Source organism: Colletotrichum higginsianum, chromosome 3 (genome assembly GCF_001672515.1).
Source record: "Colletotrichum higginsianum IMI 349063 chromosome 3, whole genome shotgun sequence".
In the NCBI taxonomy this organism is placed as follows: domain Eukaryota; kingdom Fungi; phylum Ascomycota; class Sordariomycetes; order Glomerellales; family Glomerellaceae; genus Colletotrichum; species Colletotrichum higginsianum.
The window spans coordinates 3734764-3755969 of record NC_030956.1 but is presented as its reverse complement, the minus strand read 5'-3'; the positions used below and the strand labels follow the sequence as shown (position 1 = coordinate 3755969).

At 55.3% G+C, this 21206-nt stretch overlaps 4 protein-coding genes across 4 annotated transcripts; 3 read left to right on the top strand and 1 right to left on the bottom strand.

The window, feature by feature from the left end:
• Positions 1–263: 263 nt before the first annotated feature.
• CH63R_04652 (uncharacterized protein) lies at positions 264–3449 on the top strand (the record flags this gene model as incomplete). Its single annotated transcript, XM_018299627.1, has 1 exon — positions 264–3449. One exon carries the CDS (start codon positions 264–266, stop codon positions 3447–3449), a length of 3186 nt encoding a protein of 1061 aa, XP_018160873.1.
• Positions 3450–4264: 815 nt separating this feature from the next.
• Positions 4265–7158, bottom strand: CH63R_04651 (Suppressor of mek1; the record flags this gene model as incomplete). The annotated part of the gene is made up of 5 exons (XM_018299626.1): positions 4265–5142; positions 5196–6515; positions 6567–6619; positions 6680–6933; positions 7039–7158. The coding sequence occupies 5 exons, from the start codon at positions 7156–7158 to the stop codon at positions 4265–4267; spliced, it is 2625 nt and encodes an 874-aa protein (XP_018160872.1).
• A 7544-nt stretch (positions 7159–14702) lies between these two features.
• CH63R_04650 (uncharacterized protein) lies at positions 14703–16147 on the top strand (the record flags this gene model as incomplete). Its single annotated transcript, XM_018299625.1, has 2 exons — positions 14703–15189; positions 15264–16147. 2 exons carry the CDS (start codon positions 14703–14705, stop codon positions 16145–16147), a joined length of 1371 nt encoding a protein of 456 aa, XP_018160871.1.
• Positions 16148–19831: 3684 nt separating this feature from the next.
• Positions 19832–21183, top strand: CH63R_04649 (Glycosyltransferase family 2; the record flags this gene model as incomplete). Its single annotated transcript, XM_018299624.1, has 3 exons — positions 19832–19909; positions 20003–20722; positions 20782–21183. 3 exons carry the CDS (start codon positions 19832–19834, stop codon positions 21181–21183), a joined length of 1200 nt encoding a protein of 399 aa, XP_018160870.1.
• Positions 21184–21206: the final 23 nt, after the last annotated feature.

Here is a 21206-nt window from a genome sequence, read left to right as displayed (position 1 = left end):
TAAATCCATCCGACGTCAAGTTTCTTACGACGGCCGGGTCATTGGCGGCCAAAAGCGACCGCGCATCAACGACCCGAGGTGGTACGATAATAATTGTAGCTTTGACAGGGTCCTTCAACTTTTTGACCTAGGCCGCCCCAACGGCCCATTGGCACGCCCCTCCGACATCACGATACCCGGCCCAAACCAATTGATCATTTTTTTCTTCGAAATGATCCGGTAGTCGACTCGAGAACGATCATGGCCATTGTAGAGCTCGCACAATGTCCTCTCCCGCCCCTGTCCCGTCGAAGGCTGCGATCCATGCGCTTCGAGGTCTTCTCTTTGGAACATCATGCTCTCTCGTACTATTAGCCGAGGAGCGTCGCCAGCGAATAAAGCTTGCTCGGTCCGCGGTCGAGAACGGCAGGAGATTGAAGTCTCTGAAACGATACAGCACCAGCGGCGCCGCCGCCCTCGAGGCCCTCCAGGAAGAAGTCGCCACTGATACCAACTTCATTGGCTGGTCAACCCGGCCGCGAAGTCACTTTTCTTCCCACGAACAAGGCAGGCTGTCATATGATAGCTCGTACCTGGATAATGCCAATGACGCCGCTTCCGATGCACCACGACCAACGAGAGCAGCGAGCGACCGGCCTGCCACACAAACTTCCTCGGGCCATATAGTAGCAACGCCAGGGCAACGTGGACGATCCGCCTCAGACGCCGTGAAGAGATGCAGCAATGATCCGTCATGGACCAGATTTCCGTCCCCGGCTCCCGCGATACAGGCCCTGCCCAGCGGACATGGCGTTCCAATGTTGGTGGAGAGTCGTAGGAATACAAGCCTTATGAAAAAGCCCACCATTGCCGCGGCAGTGGAGCGCGTGGTGAGGGAACATCCCCACATTGGAGGGCCCGGTGGACTGCAAGACCTGTTACTTGATCCGGTACAACAACTACAACGTAACCTCCACGCCCCGATCACTGCTTTAAATATTGTCAGCCGAGCGTACAAGTCTGTTGAAAGGTCGCAAGAGTTGCCTGGCTGGGTGTCAGACTTGACCTCACTGCTGTCAACGGCTTGCCAGCAGGAAGGTGATGTCGACATCGCTGGGCAAATCATGGAGTTTGCGGTCAATCACGGGTCTATCAAAGAATGCAACATACTGGCCAGTCGTCTCATTGAGGTCGTTGAAGCACTGGTGTCTCGGGAGAGCTTGGAAGGACTCGCTGGCGAACACCTCTCCGACCGGCTACATCTGGCGTCAAGACTGTACATGGGCAATGTCGATCTTCTGCCACCGGAACAGTCGACGCTGCGATTTGACTATGTTCGGATCGGGAAAGAACTTATTGGCCGTGCTCTTGAGGCACATTGTTCAATCGACGTTATTCAACTCGTGCAACAAGTCAATGCTCGGAACCAGGATAAGCTTGGTACCACGGTCTGGTTCATGCTGCAGCTCGCCGAACATGGCCAGCATATTCTGGCCATCGATGCTTTCCTAAGAATTTTTGCGAAACTCGACCGTACCTCGGCGTATTCCAAGAGAATTTGTACCGGCATTGTCGAGTCGATCATCGCCTCTCGCGGTTACGAGTGCAGGGAGGTTTTACGGAGTATCAACCAGCTCAGGGAGCGCGACGGCTGGGACATGCCAAAACTGTGGTTGAGAGACCTGATATGGGTATACTGGAATTCGACGCGCAATTTCGCGGGCGCCATCCAGCTCTTCAACGACGCGCAGGAGAACCGCTTCTATGGGATTGAGAACACATACGATATCCAGTCCAGGATGGTGCGGATCTGCATTGAAGCCAACCAAACCGAAACGGCTCAGCTGCACTTGGAAAAACTCGTTGCAACGTACTCGAAGGCCCGAGACGACGTCGAAATTATCGGCGAGTTCATCCTGCAGAAGGCCGACAAAGGGGACTGGGCCGCAGTCCGCAACGACTTCGAAGCAATGAAGCCGATGCAAACCATTACCAGGCATAACCGAGAACACTTCAAGCGTGTTTTCGTAGCAACACTGCAAACATACGCAAAAACTCACACGTGGGGCGAAGTGGAAATGTTCCTCGAAGCATACATCCTGGAGTTCGACCTACGTCTCGATCGTCATCTGGTTGCGTTCATCGCTGAAAGACACGCAAAATGTCGAGATGTGCAGGCGCTCAAGCGATGGCTGATTTTCTGCAAGGACGCGGGGTACACGGCGGATGGCAGTTTCTGGACCTCTATGTTGACAAGCTGCAAGAGGGACTGGAGATACGATACCCAACAGATACTGGATCTCTATCGCGCCATGGAGGGCGCCGGTTTTGATGCCGCCTTCCCCGGTCTTGAACAATGTGTCAAAAAACTCACGTTGACCAACACGGTCGAGCGGGCAAAACGAGTTCGGGTGGCGGCTTATATGGTAAGCCCTGCCAACGAGGCCTCTGCTTTTGATCGCATGAAGGTCGAAGCCCAGCTCGGCAACTGGAGGCGCGTGCTGGCCGTCTACAAACGCGCTGTGCACAATGGTATGGGACACACGAGTCGGTGTCTCAAGTTGGCCATCAGAGCTACGGTTCATTTCGAGGGCTCCAAGAGCAGGCAAGCCATGTCCTTGTTAAGCCAGGCGCAAGCTGAAGGCTGCGATGTCAGAGATGCCATGTACCCGATTGTCTTCACACAGCTTGAGGAAATCGAAAAGGCCCACAAGGAGACTGTGGCGGGCCGTGAAGACGGCAGAGGACGGCCTTTTCCCTACATCAAGGCCATCTTCGACGATCTGCGAGACAAACGGCTGCACATTGATGACGGCCTCTTTAACCGCGCCGCCCGGATCTGCCAGGCTTTGCGCAACTACCGGGAGATGATCACTTTCTGCATCATCGCAGCCGAGGTCAACGGCCGCAATGACCTCTGCTACAGCGTCCACAACTTCTCCAACCTCCTGACCGCCTATGTCCTTCGCCACGAGTACGATAAGGTGCGCTGGCTACTCGCTGAGCTCAAGAACCGCGAGTACCGCACCTCGAGGGAGTGCCGGCGCGCCCTGCACTGGGCGCTCAACTATCTCAAGCAGAGCTCGAGGGCCGCCAAGTCGGAAGAGTTGAAGAAGTCGGATCTAGAGATCATGGCGCTTATCCACGAGGCCCGTGTCACTGTCGGCGATGAGAACCGCGGGCAAAAGACCGAGGCGCGCGAGGTGCTCCTCCGCGTCATCTCCCAGAGCGGGGTCAAATCCAACGGCGCGGGCAAAGCTGCGAGTCTCGCGCCGGCTGTCCAGGCAGAGGAGCAGATATGGGACGCCGCGAGCGAGGAGGAGGAGGACGATGTGTCCCCCTCTCCATCCAGGATCGTCCGACACGTCGGACTACGCACAGGAAAGTACACCAGGGGACTTGGCCCAGCAAAGACAGGGTTCCAGCCGGCCAAAGGAGCGTGGTCGTGGAGCTCGACTACTGTTAGATAAGATGGGAGGGATTCATACCAGACAAAAGTGTATAAATATGTCTGCATATAAATGTTAACTTGACAACGGCTACCATAGACAACAAATCAAACTGTACAACGTGTTACATACCCCTAAGTAAAGGTAAATTTATGTCGCATGCTGCCGTCATGGGCTTCTCTTTACAGATGGCCGTGGACGTGTCGCTCGCATCCCGTGTTGCCTTTGTATTGGCAACTAGGCAGGTAAGATCATGGTGCGGTCTCGACTTTCTTAGCAACGCCAACCATGCTCTCCAGCTTCGTTACAGGGACCGACCCGTTGACACAAGGAGACGAGGCTGGTTCAATCCAAACTGATATTTGCTCGGAGAAGGGTTGGAATCTACGCGCCCAGAGGCCAAGTCTCGTAGAGACAGGCTCGCCGGCCGCAAAGCCTGAGCGAAGCAACTTCAACAAATATAGTACACTTAGCTACTTCAGCGATCCCAGCCCGTAGAGCCCCATACCACGATAGGTCTTGCACCCCTTTTCTTCTTCTCTCGCAAGTTACTCTCCCACAAAGGGCTCCCTTGATGTCAACTTGCCAACTTGCCTTTGTCTGACCGCGTTTGGAACCTTACGTAGGCCTCCCTCCCCTCCTGCGACAAGGTATCCCTCACACACTCTTCCGCTCTCTAGCTAGCTCTGGCAACTCTTCTCGATTTCCCGTTTCGTGAACTGTGATAATAACGCCTCGGTCCCCGAAACTCGCCCGTCCTTGGTAAAATCATGATAGAAACAGTCATCACCAATCATGTAGGCAGCCAACCGCGCAATATATGCCGGAGAAAACGCCTAGGATTCATCGTCCGATCTTGCCGTCCCGGCGGTTTTCACTGACGGGGATATGCTGATGGCAATCTTCTTCGGCGTCGTCGTATTTGACCGATCGGCAAACGTTTTCTTTCTCCTGACCATGCTCGACGTCATCGATGCGTTCGAGCCTGCAGAACTGCTGTTTCTGCGTTTGTTCTGCATCAATTTGCCAAGCTCGTCGTCGTCGTCTTCTTCGCGGCGCCTTTTTTCAGAGAGTCGTTCCGGGGGTGCGACTGAAGATGATTCACTGCTAGTGTCAGAGGCACCGTCTGTACCATCGCGCTTGTCATCGGAGGTTGGCAACATCTCGGGGTCCGCATTCTCGTCTACCTCTTCGTCCGAAGGATAATCGACCAATGGTTTTGAGGCTGGTGTTGACGCCGCTGAGCCGTTTGCCGGCTGCACCTTGTCAAAGGCTCTGCTTTCGGGACCATCTTCATCGTCTGACGTGTTAAAGTAGTCCTCCTCGGCTTGGTCAATGGCGATGTGTTCCGTCATCCTCTGGTTGGGATTGGCGGCTCGCCTAGCATGATCTTCTTCTGTTTCCGTGTAGAAGTCAATGGTGTGACCTTGCGTCTGATCAAAGACCACTATGATGTTCCGGAAGGTATCCATATAGCTTAAATCAACCAGTCGCTCCCGGTAGTTTTGGACGAGGAACTTGTTGATCTCCTTTCTATGCTCTTGTTGGGTGATGAATCCGAAGAACTCCACGCAAGCCGAGCTCAGCAGATTGTCCCGAGGCATGGACCGAAACACCATGTCGAGAAGAGGCTCCAGAATACCATGCTCCATCATGTGCTTATCGTAAAAGTTGTCCTGCATGCCCGCCAAGTTGCGGAAGAATCGAATGGCAACTGGTAGTGCAAGTTAGTGGGGGAAATTATCAAGTCTTGTCATTCGTACTAACCGAGCCGTAGGTATTTTTCCGGGCAAGCGAAGAGCTGAGCGATTCGCCGCAGGAGATCTTGGTGTAGGACGAAAAACTTGCTGCGGTTCACATGCTGCCGGATAAAAAAGCACAGGATCTCAATGAGATATGTGAACATTGAGGCTTGCTGCACCGGGAAGGTCATGTCTGTACGACCTTGAAGGTCGATCAGTGGCCGGAAGAGCCGCTGTGCTGATGTCGAGTAAAATTGGGAAAGGAACAATTCGTGCTGAGGGTTCTCCGCTGCTTGTGGTCTTCGGCCAGAAAACTCCCCGTTCGCTTTTGCAAAAGCCTCCTGTGACTGAATCGGAGGTCCCTGGTCGAGGAGGACCTTTAGCGCATCCGAAATTTGTGACTTTACGCCAAGGTCGACTTCTACCAAGAGCAAGTCAATGAGCGAATCTGTCAAGGGTGGTTGACCGTCGTGAAGCTGCCGGTAAATGGTGCCGCGAATCATGTGCGGATCATGGTCTATCAGAGACACCAGTACGTCGGTTGCGCCCACCCGAACACTCACGTCGGGATGACGAAGTCCAAAGTTGATGACCTGGAGAAGACCGTGACTGAGGAAATTATTATAGAGCGTCTGGCGAGCTTGAGGCTGGAGGTTCTTAGCGATGGCGCAGCATTGTTGGATGAAGAGGACGGCTTCCTTCTTCCGCATCTGATCCGGTTGGGTCGCCTTAAAAATGCTGAAGAGCTCGTTGAGGAACCCTCCGTTTCCTTGCAAATGCTGAACGATGTCCACTTGATTGAAAAAGATCAGAGAATTGAGCACAGAGAAGGTCGGGTCGTCCAATATCCGTGCCAGGACAACATCCTTCAGGTATTGGAGTCGGTAGGTTTGGTGTATCTTCCTCCGGATGTTGTCGTCCTCGATCGGGACGACCTCTTTGTACCTTCCTTGATTGTCAAGCCAATGGCGGTGATTCGCTTTGTGACTTGGGAAGTCTGGATCGTATTCGAGGGCACCCACGACGCCGAGAACGCACTCGTCGGATACCACGTGCTCGATGAGTTGAGTATCGTTGAGAAGGATGACGGTCTTCATGATGTTGCACAAGCGATGCAGGTCGGGCAAGCTCTCAAGATCTTCGGCCATCTCAACCAAGGGAATCAGCTTGCGAATGTAGCCCTCTTGGGTGATACACTTGCAAAGTGCCTCTCGTCCGTTGACGGTCTGACTCATCATACGCATGCTGGTTTCGATCTCGGGTAGATTCCCTATCTCGGCGGGAGGGAGGCTGATTGCGCTGGGCATCTCCATGGCGAGATCGTCAGAGAGGCTGTCGTCTGCGTCTGTAATGTTAGGTTGAGATGTCCGAGGCATGCCAACGGCGCGGGGCTTACCAGCGCCAGCCATTCCACCTTGAAATGTCTGCTGCACACTGTTGACGAATTTCCTGTTGTGATGCCGTAGTCAGCACCCGTCACCAGTGAAGGAGAGGAATATTGGTCCCTACCAGATCAAAGCACAGCCATCCGCCTCCTGGAAGGATAAAGCCATATCAATGCCATTGCTGGGTTCCGTCCAGACAATCAGAGTCTCTGTGCCGTAGGTCAGTCGGTCTGCGCCAGATGCGGTAGCGACGCGCAACTTGCCTTGTTGCTTCTGAAACCCGTCCTCCTTACAGATCTTGGTCTCTAGTAGGAGCCGGTCGGGGTGGTCTTCGGATTCGACAATGACTCTGGGGTCTCGAGGTTGGCCTTCCTCCGTCTGGTGAATCACCCTGAGATTAGCATCGAACCGTCGAAGAGAATAGCGTCATGGAGAGTAGGTGGACCAGCAAGAAGAGGGGAGCATGCGCGCGACAAGACGTACCTGCATGAAGGCAGCGGTGCAGAAGCCGGTGCCTCGGTCGAACCAGTCATTGTTGCGCAACTCATAGACCTTGACGCGTTTCTTGTCCGTCGCATGATGAGGCACGGGTTGTGCCATCATCAATGGTTCGGTGCCCCCCTCTGTGGTGAGACGGGGGTAGCTAAGGATATCGGGAGCGAGGTCGAGATGTTGTTGGAGTGAAAGCTCAGCGTCGGTCTGGCTGAGGATGGTGAGCGCCACTTTCCCGTCGGTCGGTCGCGCCTGGGATGGGGCGCGGCTCTCAAGCGAGACGTCGGTCGGGGACGAGAACTCGAGAGCTCGTCCGAGATGTGGTCGTCGTCGATGGTTTGTGGCAACGAGATGTGCCCGGGTGACGTAGGGACGAGATGATCAGGGAGCCATCAAAATGGGAGGGGGCGGTCGGGTCGCGCGATTGGCGGGCGCTGGGGAGGTTGAGCGACGCAAGGCGGCAACGTGAGGTGGTAGGAAGGATGCTTGCTGACGCGAAAGCGATAGCGGAGTGCAGGCAGCAAATGATAAGCAACGCGCTTCGGAATATGAAAGTGGGCGAGTATGGACTCCAGGACGTATCGACTGCGGCGACGCGGCGCAATAATTTTGTGTTGCGTAGGATTACGGTTGATGATGAGATGGAAGAACTTTGAGGCTGTAGTCGGTCGGTCGGGTCGGTTGGTCGGACAGAGGAGGCGAACTGGGACTGTGGGCTGTGGGCTGTGGACCGTGGACTGTGGACTGGTACGGGCCTTGCCTGGGCTGGGAGGGAAACTGCGCTGGCCACTGCTGCTGGCACTTGGGGGGCAATCAATCCTGTCCAATGCGCGTGATTCCGTGGCAGTGGCAGGCCCAACCCAACTGCAGCACCACCGCACCTCCCACTCGCCGCTCTTTGGTTCGGTACCCGCACCGCACTAACCAGGTTTGGGACTGGCGCACCTACCACCATCGCATCCGCGACAAGCACTTGGGGGGGGGGGGGGAGGCTTGTGCTGCGTCAACGTGCGGCTACTCGCCTAATTCTCTCTTTTGGGCAGGCGCTCTTACCTGAGATTTCTGCTTGGTGGATCCTGGCTGACTAACCATCAAGTGCCGATCTATTTTGTCATCCCAAGGATTTGCGACCGCCAGCGTGCAGACAAGACTCAAGGCAATCAGAAACCTTAGATGGGAGGCACGCTGAGGACCCTGCATATGCTTCTTGCGCAATTTTTAGTTTTTTTTTCATTCATTTGAAAAGTGGTCTCTTGGGACGGCACCGTAAAATCAACCATATCTTTGAATTACACTTCAACCTCGTTGCTTGAAATGCGGCAATAAATCCCGGATCCCAAGGGGCTGGCGACCAAGACACATGTCGATGCCGAAGCAGAGCTAGAAACGAACGATTCTGCTTCCCCACACTGAATCTTGTCGTTGATCAACGCCCAAAACTTACGGACGTCTGGAACGGAGAGCTGGTACATGGTTCTAGACAGCATTTCTCATTGAGGAACCCGTCAGAAGTATCCGTGCCGATGTCGCAAAATCGGTAGATCAACGTGCCACCGCCGCCTGTGAGCATCTTTGGACCTTCCGAACATGACATGACCTCCAAGCCTGTTCCGGTAAACCACGGACGGTTGAGCTTTGTATCCGTGACACAGCAGCTACAGAAAAAGCATGTGTCATTCGGCAAAGTGGATGCGGAAACAAGAAACCCATACCCACGTTTAGCAATGATGCCCAGAGCATCAGATCAGAGGCGACCCAGTTCTTGGTTCTCCCATGCAGATCCGTCCCAAGAGCTCGTGCCACATCACTGGGGGCTTCGGGATTCAAAACAGGGCTCTCCTGCTTGGGGATGTGAAGGTTAAAACATGCAGGGGTCCTGGCCCAGCCATCCCCACGATATCATTTTTCCCCTCCCCGCTTTCAACATCCTCGTTTCTCGTCTCTCCATCTTGAATTCTGTCGCAAAAGGACCTTTTCATGACGGAAAAGGAGCAAACATGCCGACACTCCACTTCAACCCAGCTGAGAGTTCATGGCCATCGGTAACCCCCCCACCACAGCTCCAGCACCGGTTGGAATCTGCAACGAGCCACGACCTAGCTTCCGCGTAGCATGTGCTTGGAAAGGAGCAGCCAGTTCTGTCCACCCGCAACCCTATGGACCCTATGGGGTGAGATGGCATCTTTATGTGTCAGGCAAGCCATTAATTACGCAAGGTCCACGTCACCGCTGAACTAGCCTCATGAGCCAGCCTCAAGCAACAATCGATCGGCCAAGAAGACGCAGTTTGTTGTTTGTGGTCACGGACTACGCGGATTTTGACAGTCGACTATGAGTCGACGGCTCGATCCCTGAAGCCTTGATCGGCAGCGTATGCCAACGTTTCACTATCACTGAGTCAACGAGGGCGAGTATTTACTGGCAGGTTATGGGGTTGGAGCACGCTAAGACGGACAATGCCTGAGGTTACTCACCTCTTTGTGCAACGGCGCCGTCGAAGCCAAGCAAAGGCGACTGCACAGGACGAACTAGATCTGACGATGCCATCTACCCGTAATCGCTCTGTACCGATAATGACACGTCAAATGACTTTAGAGTGTCGAGTGCGGAGGCTGGAGGCCGGTCATGGGGCTCGTCTTTGTCGAGGCTGTGGTGGGGAGCCCGTGGTGGCATGGAAGAACAAAGCATCGACGAACGGCTGGAGCTGTTTGTTTTGGGGTCTACCGACATTCCCGGATCAACATCCTTGATCGTGGCCGAATTTTCCGAGTCTGTTAGTTCTCGCGCCCTAATTCGAGATCGAGGCCCAGATAGCAGACTGAGTATCGGTCTGCCCTGCCGACCTGAGACCGAAAAGCACCAACTGCCAGTTGTAACATGACCCATGGCCATGAGAGTGAGATTCGACTGCCACCAACTGCCACACTTGGACAGGGTTGCCTGCAGACCGGCCAAGGATCCAGGGAAGTAATGTGCACCGGCGTCGGAGTCTAGGGACCTCCATTTGGACCCTAGCAGGGGGCCGCAAACCCGAACGGGCCGGAAGCTGCTGGCGAGGGCCGCGACGGAGAAAATCCTAGTTGGGGCGCGGCGCAGAATGAGCGAACCAGAGTCCTTGGCAGGATGATCATGGATGGCGCCTCAGCCCAACAACCTCAATGACGCAGATTTGCTGCCTTTGGATGGGGGGAGATGAATGGGATGAGTTATCGCCGAAAACTTTCAACTTAGCATCTTATCTCTGCTGCCTTCTGGTGTCTAGGAAGTGACGCAACTTTATCCGTCTTTGGCGGATGGCGGTATGCATGTCAGATTTGCGATATCACCTCGTTTCTCCCCTCAGACACCTAACGCCAGCGGCACGCGATGCGGCGTGCGAGTCTCGGGGTGACGTTGCGCGAAAAGATGGGTTACCATTGAATTCATGAGGCGTTGACCTCTTGCCTTGCTCTAAACGGCACCGCGAGGACGATGTGAAACGGGACGTTGTCCCATGGCAGTGTTGCATAACTGTGCAGATGTTTATAGATCATGAAGGGCACCCTTGCGTTGATCGGAACAGACCAGACTTGAATTGGCTGAGCCCGATCAAGATTGAGACACCCCTTGTGAGGCGTCACCCGTGGCGGCGTGGGAGTCGTAAGCTCACAGTTGCCAGCCCAGCCTTGCAGCAAGCCCATTCACGCCAGGCTGAGGATTCAGGAGTTGCCAAGATGTACGGCTGTTTGACACGAGAGTCGTCTCTCGAAAACCAGGTCCCTGGTAGTGCACAAGCATGACTTATCGCCAACAGCTTCGTTCGGGATCACCGTACCATAATCACAAGGCGTGTAAACCTGCAACACGAGGACAAGACGTGCCCAGAACGCCAGCCATGGTACGTCGGACTTGGGTGACACGACCACAGCTGAGAGTCACAAAGCTGACGATGAGCCGTGTTTTTTTCCATTGGTGCAAGGCGCCATCGTGGCCTGCAGGGATCGTAGAGATAAGGGAAAAGCAAAGAAGTGACCGGCGCCAACGATGCAACGGTAGTCTGCATAGTGACCTTTTTTTTTATAGCCCTAACCCCCCAAAATGACTGAGATAGCAGCTCTCGTTACCATTCAGATTCAGCGCGGGACGCCCATGATGTGGCTTCTAACATCCACAACGAAATCAATATTCCCAGGACCGGGCTGCCAGGGTCCAGATAACTAAGCTGTCAGAGCTTTCCCAATCCGAGATATTGCCCTGCAGTCAGCCATGACACTGTCGAATTCAGGCGGCTGGGCCCAGGCCCCCAGTCCAGCTTGTTGTCCTTTTTCGGACCAAGCGACTGGGTCGAGCAAGGTATCAACATGCAAGCACCGCATGTGCGTCGGAACGCAGTCAATACAGATAAAGCACGAAGGTCGGGGGTTTTATTGCGTGTGCGGTGTGTGCAAGCGTCCTACCGATTGCGGCAAACAAGCTGTGTGTGCCGCAGGCACCAGGATGCAGTAGCTGAGTAGGCAGATAGAATGAATGGGCCCGAAATGTGGTCTGGATAACATTGGCCCATTCCGATCAAGTGCAATGAGACAATCTCGGGAGACTTGAGGCTGTTTAAAGGGGTTTGCGTGACGCTCGCTTCGTGATTATACGTACCGAGACGTGTGCAGATGACAGCTAGATGATAGCATGCTCAAGACAAGTTGGACCGTCTGTTTGGCACCGGGACCCGAGCGACATGGGCTCCGGCCTTCAGAGACTAGATCATGAAAGACTCGAGCTCAACTGGGCTCAGGATACACGGGCAGGATGAAGTAATCTCGTGCTCGCTATGAATATGAGTTGTACATTCCGCCTGAGCAAGGTTTACCTTGCTCGAGGACGTATCGATGCGTTCGATGGACGAACAGACGGGAACTGGCAGGCCGGGCCACCTACAAGTATGCTTACTGAGGGTGGGAAATCAGCGAGCCTATTATGAACTAGAGCCGTCCTCGAGGTTTTTGCAGGGTTCCGACTGTTCAGCAGGTACCTACAAAGTAAGTTGCATGGTCCTTGAGATACGAACTGTTGAACAAAAGACTAGGCCGGTACAGACAGACGTCAACATATCCATGGAGAAGGGGATACCCACAGAAAAGCAAGAAAACCAGCAAACCGCCGTCGTCCAAATACATCCGGCCATATCCCGCCCGCTCCCGTTTGCAAAGCTAGCAGAAACGAACCAACATGCGGCGTGGTGGGCCTTTCTTGCTTCATACGGTGCGGAGCCCGGGGCCCTTACCCTACAGAACGTCGTTGATACGGATACTGAACATCGCGCTGTCCTCTTTCGGACGCCGCGGCCTCGTCAAGATTCAAGAAAAGACGAACATCAACCGATGCCCCCACACCCTCGAATCCAATCCAGCATGGTGGTCTTGGTTCAAAGCTATAAGTTGGGTGACACAGTCAAAACCATTGTCGTTGATGTAATGGGGAGGAGATGCCGAGTGGCGTCAACGAACAACGACGATAGACAGCATACGATGGAGACCCAAAGATAGACCATGCGGTAGCACCTAACTCCTCTGCCCCCCCTCGCCCGTTGCTGTGGTTGGCTCTGAGAACTAAAAGCACGTTGACAAAACGCCAAAAGGATGACCGCCAGGTCTTACTCAACGTAGCGTAGCCGACGGCAACGAGGGTCGACGATGGTGGTTGTGGAAGGACGGGAGAAAGAATGAGAGGGGAGTGGGAGGGGGGTGGCGTGTTGGCACACCATCAACAATTCGCCAATTCATCATTCATCTGCATCGTCCATCAACGGCCCCGATTCCCCTGAAGCCGACCAACGATTTTAGTTCGACTGGCCCCTGTCCAGCGCGGCTGGGCTGGGTCCTGCACACCATTCCACTCCTGCGGACCACCTCAACCCAACCCAAAGGCGAAAGGGGCAGCGCTGACAGCAACGCCCTCCCCCCTGACTGGTACTGGGTACCTGGGCGTCCTCTAGCGGCTTGTCTTCCACCCACGCTATCGAATTCCAGCCAAAGGCTTTTCTCTTGGAACCAGGACCGTAACGCTCGGTGTTGTCGCTGGCTCATCCCTGCAGCCGGGTACCGCTACTTTGGCCTGAATACGAGGGCCGTTTGATCCAGCAAAGAGGCCTAGAGGGCGAACAACCAGAGGCGCACTCTCCAGCCAAGGCAGGTCAAGGAGTAGGAAGGTAAAGCCGCCAACGTCTTATCGGGCGACGCGTCGCTGCTTGAACCGCTGCACCTGTCACTTGTTGTGCCGTGCTGGAAAAACAGCGGTGCTGTGCTGTTCTTTCTTTGGCCCTATTACGAATGAACCGAAGCGAGAATGACATCCAATGTGGTCGTCATCAACGCAACCGAGGACCGAGTCTGTCCAAAGTCCCATACACTACATACCGGCACTGCCTCCAGAGTCCGGCGACAAGCGTCGAAGCCATAGCTGTCTGAAGCTTCAGACTACAGTAGCAAGCGTCTCGTCTCGTCTCGGACCCCCCCTCCGTCTCCCCTTCGAGGCGAGTCGTCGATGGCCGCCGTCAGCGTCGGCCTCGACGCCTTGCAATCGACCGTGCGACTCAGGGGGTATCGATATCTGGCCGAACGAAATCTCTCCAAAATCCCCGTGACGGCAACGCGGCGGCACCATCACACGCATTCGCCGACGGACCAAGAAGCGGGACGGACGGAGGCACCATCTCACTACGACCTTAAATGGGTTCGTCTTGAAGGCTGGACTCGCCGTGGTTGCCAAGACAGGACACACTTGTACCCTCGGGAGCCAGGAACTGCAGAGAAAACTGAGTGACTGACCTGCACGTCGTCTAGGCTCCCCCGCCTGGGAAATGTCCCAATCCACGTCCTCCCATGCACCCATCCCATCTCCGTCTGCCACCACCCCCATGCATATCCCATGTCGAACCCCAGGACACACACACCTCCGCCACGCCTGTTAAAAGGAACCAGGGCACCCGAACCCAACTTCTGTTCTGGGCTACCTGGAGTTCCCTCCAACTCTCGCTCATCGTCCCCCTCTCTAGTCAGACTTCTGCTCTCTCTCTCTCTCTTTCCCTCTCTCTCTACCTCCCTCTATCTCTTGTTGGCTCCTCTCTCCCCGAACAATATTCATTATCTAAAGCTGCTCATACTTCTATTGACTGCGGTTCTCGCCCATCCCCTCACCCGTGTTGAACATTCTCCCGTCATCGCACTTCGGCCCACCGACGACGCCGTTCCCGCCCACCTGTCAAAGAGGCAGCACGAGCCATCGCTCGTAACCAAAGCTGCCAGTGAACGAACGGTCTTCGCCAAGCCGACACATTGCCCATCTTTCTAGGACACGGAACCATCCGAGCTGGGGATTCGTCTGTGGTACCGCCCGAGTTTCACCTGTGCCGCCTGATTATAGCCCAGACCGGCTGCTCGGGCTCGACTTATATACGACATCCCATCCGTCGAACAACAACAGTGCCCCGCCAGCTGTTGCTCCCATCATCATCCTCCCTCCCGCTACGTCGAGTTGTTCACGAACTTGCTGTTCCTCACTCAGGCAACGAAGCACCTTTTCTTGTAGGGCTAATTGGGCAGTTGTGTGTGTGCTCATTCGTGTCTCCATCGCCGCCTCCCCTCAAAAAGCACCATTGCTCTCTCCCCACCAAACTCACGATTATGTCTGTCTTCTCCCTCCTCAAGAGGTCCAGGCAACAGGCCAAGGAACACAAGCAAAAACAGGCAGAAAAGACGGCAGAACCTCCAAAGCAACCTTACCGACATGTCCCTACTCATGCGGCCATTGACGCCCTTTCCGGAGCACCATCGGCCTTCAAGCATGAGGACCGACCCAAGATTCTGGAACAAAATCGACGGAGGAGTGCCATGGCTGCCAGCGGGTTGACGAAAATGCCCGGGCCAGCCGGCCTGCCTCGCGTTTCCAGCAGCCTTTCCCAGGTCACCTATCCTTCCGTCAACGCTAGCCCGATGGGTAGCTTGCCCAGGGCTTACAGCTACAGCGGTGTTCCGCCACCGGCGCCCTACTGGCAGGAACGCAATAAGAGTTCCATATACTCCGTCCCTGATGGCAGCCGCATCTCGCTCAAGGGCAAGGAGGTGGATCGATCATGGGGCTCGGGACGTAACAGTCCCTCCTCGGCTAAGGGTAAGTTGATCTGTACCATCGCATAGTCAGCTTAGCAGCAGCAATGACAGCAAACGACTAACACGCTGCAATAGAATCCCCCTCTACGAGTTCTAGCCGTTCGACCAGCTCGCAGGAGGACCTGGAGATGAAGCCCACTCGTCACCAAGCAATGTCGCCTGCTCACCAAACCCCTGCTGCTGTTGCCCATACCCATCGACTTCACCCAAGCTCTCGTCGGGCATCAGATGCCTCCGAGCGAGGGGACGGTTCGCCCAAGACCGAAAAGTCATCAACAATCTCAACAGACAGGGCCAAGCCGCCACTGTCGATGCGCGGCTTTAACGCCATTCCTGCAATGAATGCTCTCCCACCGATGCAATTCGGCAACTCCATGTTGGCCCAGCAGAACACAGTCGCTTCCTCGGCCGCCTCGATGACCAGCGTCCGCTCTTCATCAGGCCTCTCGTCCTTCAACTTCAACATCAACCCCAACGCCCCCTTCTCGGCCCCTATGTCTGGCAGATCCTCCGCTGCCACCACACCAGCGGCATGCGTGACGCCCGAACCAGTCTACGAATCTGTCGAGGAAGAAGAAGAGGGCGGTTCCTACACATACGCTCCGCCGCCCGCTTCTGCCGCCGCTGTCGCACCTTCGGCGATGAAACAGAGGGATCGCACAAACACCTCAAAGCCCAAAGTCACCCGCTTCACTGAATTAGAGAAGATCGACTCACACCCGGACAAGCCGACCAGCATCCATGACGTTCCGCCGTTGGAAGACTTCCGACGCGATAATGGCCCGCCTCAGATCTCCAATGACGCCATCAACAAAGCCGTCGCGGTCGAGATAGTGACAGCTACGCCCGCCGGAGTTGTTTCATCGAACAAGCCCGGAAAGCGCTTATCGAAGCTTGCCGGTTCTAAGCTGACGAAAAAGAGTCTCTGGTCAACAAAGAGCTCCGCCGTCGCAGTTTAAAAACGGCAGCGGTGCTGCGGCATTTCCAATTCGTTTCTTTCTCACGTCAACCGTCCGCCGCCTTATGATGGAATTATCAACACCAGCCTTCGTACAAATACCGCGGCGTTTAACGGCAAATGTCGGTTATTTTGTCTTTTTCTTTATTTATTCATTTATACCACAACTCACACACGCACACACACACACACACACACACACACACACATCACGAAACCTCTTTTCAGTAGTCTTTTTCTGCCAACACAACAATTCGGAATGAGGGGCAAAAGAAAACCGCCAATTGAAGGGGAGCGGAATCATTCGACGTTGCTGCCGCTGGACCTCAGCAACGCCGAGACATCACAGCATCTTTAACAGGACTGGATTAGGCTCGCAATCGGATCCAGGATGGACTCTTACACATTTTCAACCTCGTTACTTTGTATTTGATGACCATATCACGACCACAACTTATACCGGATCTCCCCATAGATATTTCCTATTTCTCATACTATTATAGCAAATCAGGTGGGGACGCGATGTGGCCGGCGGAATGGGCACTCTGGCTCCCTGATGATGTCAATGTATCTAATCTTTTGGTCCGACTGTCGAGACTTGTCTCAAATTTTAAGACGAACCCTGCCTGATTGGGGTGTTCGGCCCGACATTAGACGAAAATTGACAACATAAACAGAATCAAAACAAGCTCACAAACATCACTCAAAAAGGGTCATTTCTGGTCATCTTGTACCTTTCGTTGGGGTGACGTTGTACGCATCCATCCGCAAGGCACGAGAGTCTCATTCTATCGAGGCGGCGTGATGCGAGCGAGACATGATTTGGCGTAAAACGAGACAAGCAGCCGCCCTGGGAGGGAGGGATGGCATGTGAAAGGGAAAGGAAGATAGAGAGTGAGCTCATCCAATCAGTTCCGATGTAGCCTCACAGTACCTGGATACGATATCTCAGTCCCCAAGGCCACGTGGGAAAACCTTGGGCTTAGTTCGGTAGGCCTGGCCAGGTTGGCCCCAACACCGAGACTGATGAACAGACATATCGCACATGGTGTCCTCCACACCTTGGCCTGCCGCTCGGGGCCACCAGGAGACGACGGCGGACGGACGGGAAAGCCCAAGCGTCGGGTTGTCGACGTTCTTGTTTAGCGCATCAGCTGGGAGTCTTTACGCATCTGGACTGCGAAAGTCGAATTGCGATCTTCGGTGCTATCGGTTTGTCAGGCGCTGGTCGTCAAACGTCAGTGAACCGGCTACACTGCCCCGCGATCCGGCATCGCGGACGCGCCGTCGCCGGTCTACTTGGGAAGGGATGATAAAAAAGAGGGAGAGATCGTCAGGAACTGGGGAGCGGTCGGCGACGCGCGAGGATCGTCAGGGACGAGAGTGGCCTAGACTGCTGGAGCTCTTGGTGGGGGTCTGGATCTCTCACCTCCGTACGTGGACAGCTCTGCGAGCGGGATGAAACCTACCCAGCCGCCGGTTCTACTCTTTGGGCGTTGGTGGAGACAGACACGCACGCCAACACATGCTTTATCGACTTCTTGCATATGCGCCGAGGACTGATTGAGAAACTGCGTTGGTGCCGAAGGGCTCGCGTAAGTGACGGGACGGGGGTTGGCAAGGCAAGCTGAGAAGTGAAAGATGCTTGGCTCGGTGACCTCCGGCTCCTCCCCGCAGCAGCCTCATTGTCGTCGAGTCCCTCATGAATGCATGTGCACCTGTCAGTCTTCGGCCGAATATGCATGCAGGGTCATGAAATATTGAAGTCATGGCAGAGGGTTGTGCAGCGCGTGGCATATGCGGTACAACCCTGGCGCCTTTGCCCTGCTTCTTCCTGTCTCCTCTTTTCATCACCCCCTTTCAGCCCACGGTGACACTGGGCAATTGAGGTTTCGTTTCGTCCTTCGGTCCCGAGGAGCTGAGTCTCGTGTGTGTTCTCGGACATTGGTTCGAATCAAGCGCAGCTGATACGGCCGATCTTGGCTTGCTGTTTCTGCGTTGGATCTTGACGGGCTACCGAGGAATCAGACGGAGAATTCGGGGCCTGACCGTGAGAGGCTGAGAGCTTGGACGACGAGATGCCTGCGTCCCTCCCCCCCCCCCCCCCCCCTTCGCCTAGGGTTCTCTCCGTCCTCATCAAACCTAAATTGTGTGGCCAAGCAGGCGCTGCGGAAAGAGACGACGAACGGCTTGGCCACAATTTCCACAGAAAACAAAACGTGCTGTGTTAAGGTGTCGTGTGGCTTGAAGGAGCCGCCCGGGCGGCTGAAGTTTTCTTCAACCTCTCAATTTCATCTAAGAAGGATCCTGGTGGCGCCAGGCCGTCCGTGCGATTGGACGTGGACGGGCTGGTGCTGTTTGGTGAGCGAATCTGAGAGGGGGGTGGGCCAAGCTGTGTGGCATGGAATTCGCGTGGCTTTGTGAAGTGATGGCAGACGGCGACTGGCAGCGGGTGACGCGCCACCGATGGGGATGAAGACGCGGTCTTCGGGGCTGGTGATGCTCCCTCGACCTCGGGTCGCCATATAGGACACTCTGGACGGAGACGATGGGTTGGAAAAGGAAAGAGAAAAGGAAAGCGTACGTCCGCCGCAGATCGATGAACAAATGAACATTTGGGCGAACACCGACCGATCTGGCTCTTCTCCACGCGAGGCACGGCAGTCCCGGGAATGCGAGGCAGCATCTGGCAGGTAGGTTGGATCCGAACGGGACGGGAGCATCCTCGGGGCCTCGCGATGTCTTGGATCGGCTCACGGCGCGCCACTACAGCACAACAACCAGGTTGACCCGAATTGATCGATCAGATGCCACGGGATTCCGGTTTGATCCCTTCTCCGTGCTTTTGGACTTAATTTGTTGCAGTGGCAGTGGTATTGCGCTCCTACGTGCTAGCCGAGTTTTTTTGGCTGCTTTTGGTGTAGACAAGCTGACCTCGGCAACGCTGAGGCTATAGCTGTTTAATGGGGTGTTGTTGTCGTTGTTTCCCTAGATAAACCTGGACTTATATGACCGTGTTCGTGGGGTTACGCTGAAGCAATGCAAGCGAATCCAGTCGGTTGGGGCCGAGTTGCTAGCCCCCCCCCCCCCCCCCCCCCCCCAACCTGAAAAAGACGATGGATGATCCCTTCCAGCAATGCCATGATGAATGCGATTCATGGCAGGTCGCATTGCTGGCGGCGTTCCACCCCATCTGAACTCTGGGTGACAGGGCACCGAAGTTGTACACTAATGCAAGGCTGCAGTGTACCCGTCCCCCACAAGCCGAAAAGAGCAGGAGCATTCCTACAGGGGATCTACCCCTCCATGCTCCATGCCTCCCTACCAGTCCCCCCTCATTGGCTCAATTGGCTAGCCTTGTCAAGCCACAAATGAGAGGGGCCTTCCCGAGAGAGCTGTTCCGCATTACGTATCCCAGAACCCCTAAAACTGGCTGCACTGCAGTGCTGTGCAATACCGCGAATGCAATCCAACTGCGCTGCCTTCTTCTCATTGTCTCCGACTTGAGCTGCAGCAGCGGCAGTTGCAGTGCTTCCTTCCCTCAGCCCTTTTTTTTTCTCTTCCTCTTTTGTTTCCCTTTCTCTTTTGCCCAGCAGACACGTTAACCATTTGACTACCTTTTCTACCTCTTTGCCCTCGGCCAAGGGCAACTCCAGCATCCACCTGTCATTGTCGCGACCTAGCCATGGAACAGATCACACGGGCATCGTGGCCTACACTTGTCGTCGCGCTGCTCAGTCTTGCCGCCATTGGTCTTCTCACGGTAGGTTCCGGATTTCCTCTCGGACGAGACCTTTCTCTCTATTGTATTTGGTCCACAATTGGTTCAATTGAAGCTGACAATTCCCATCTATAGATCTTTGTCACCCTCCACCTCATCGCCCCGAAGCCCCGCGCCGTCCTCCCCTCCGAGAAGGTCTACCTCACCTCTTCCGCCTCCGGAAACCCGATCAAGATCTCCGCGCCTTGTTGGTTCGACCGTTGGTTCGCCGAGCGCAGCGTCTCCGAAGCTCGCGCACACCTGACCGACCCTCGCGACATTCCCGACTCGGGTGCGACCATCGACCCCGCCGACGTGCGCCTCACCGTCGTACTCCCTGCCTACAATGAAGAAACTCGCATCCTGCCCACCCTCGAGGAGGCGGTCGCCTATCTCGATGAGAACTTTGGCCGGCCCTCATCGCCGTCCAAACCCCTCCTCAGTCCTACCGCGCCGCGTCGCCGTGCCAAGAACCCGCCTTCCGAGTCCCTGAGCGGCTACGAGATCCTGGTTGTCGACGACGGCTCCCGAGACCGCACCGTCGATGTCTGCCTCGAATTTGCGCAGAAGAGGGGCCTCCACGATGTCATCCGCATCGTCAAGCTTGAGCGTAACCGTGGGAAGGGCGGCGCCGTTACCCACGGCTTCCGCCACGCCCGCGGCGAATATGTGCTATTTGCCGACGCCGATGGCGCGACCAAGTTCAGCGACCTGGGCCGTCTGATCCAGGGCTGCGAGGATGTCGTGGATGGTTCTCACCGCGGTGTTGCTATCGGCAGCCGCGCCCACCTCGTCGGCAGCGAGGCCGTTGTCAAGGTATGCAAGCCCTTTCATCGGCTTCACGCAACGCTCAAACCGCTGACAATTACAACCAGCGATCTGCTCTCCGTAATTTCCTCATGCGCTCTTTCCACCTCGTCCTCATGATTCTCACTCCACCCGCCACATCTCGCCTCCGTGACACCCAGTGCGGCTTCAAGCTCTTCACGCGCGCCGCCCTCCCGCACATCATTCCCTACATGCACGCCGAGGGCTGGATCTTTGACATAGAGATGCTCCTCCTCGCCGAGTCGGCCCCGCCCGCACCCGTCTTCGGGGACGACGGCAGTGTTATTGGCACCAGCCCCGGAATCCGCGTCGCCGAGGTGCCCGTCGACTGGCACGAGGTTCCCGGTAGCAAGCTCAGCGTTATCTCGGACAGCATCAAGATGGCCATCGGCCTGGCGGTGCTCAGGGGTAGCTGGATGATGGGCGTCTATCGTCGAAGGCTCACATAGGGACTAGGTTCTCCCGTGTTTCT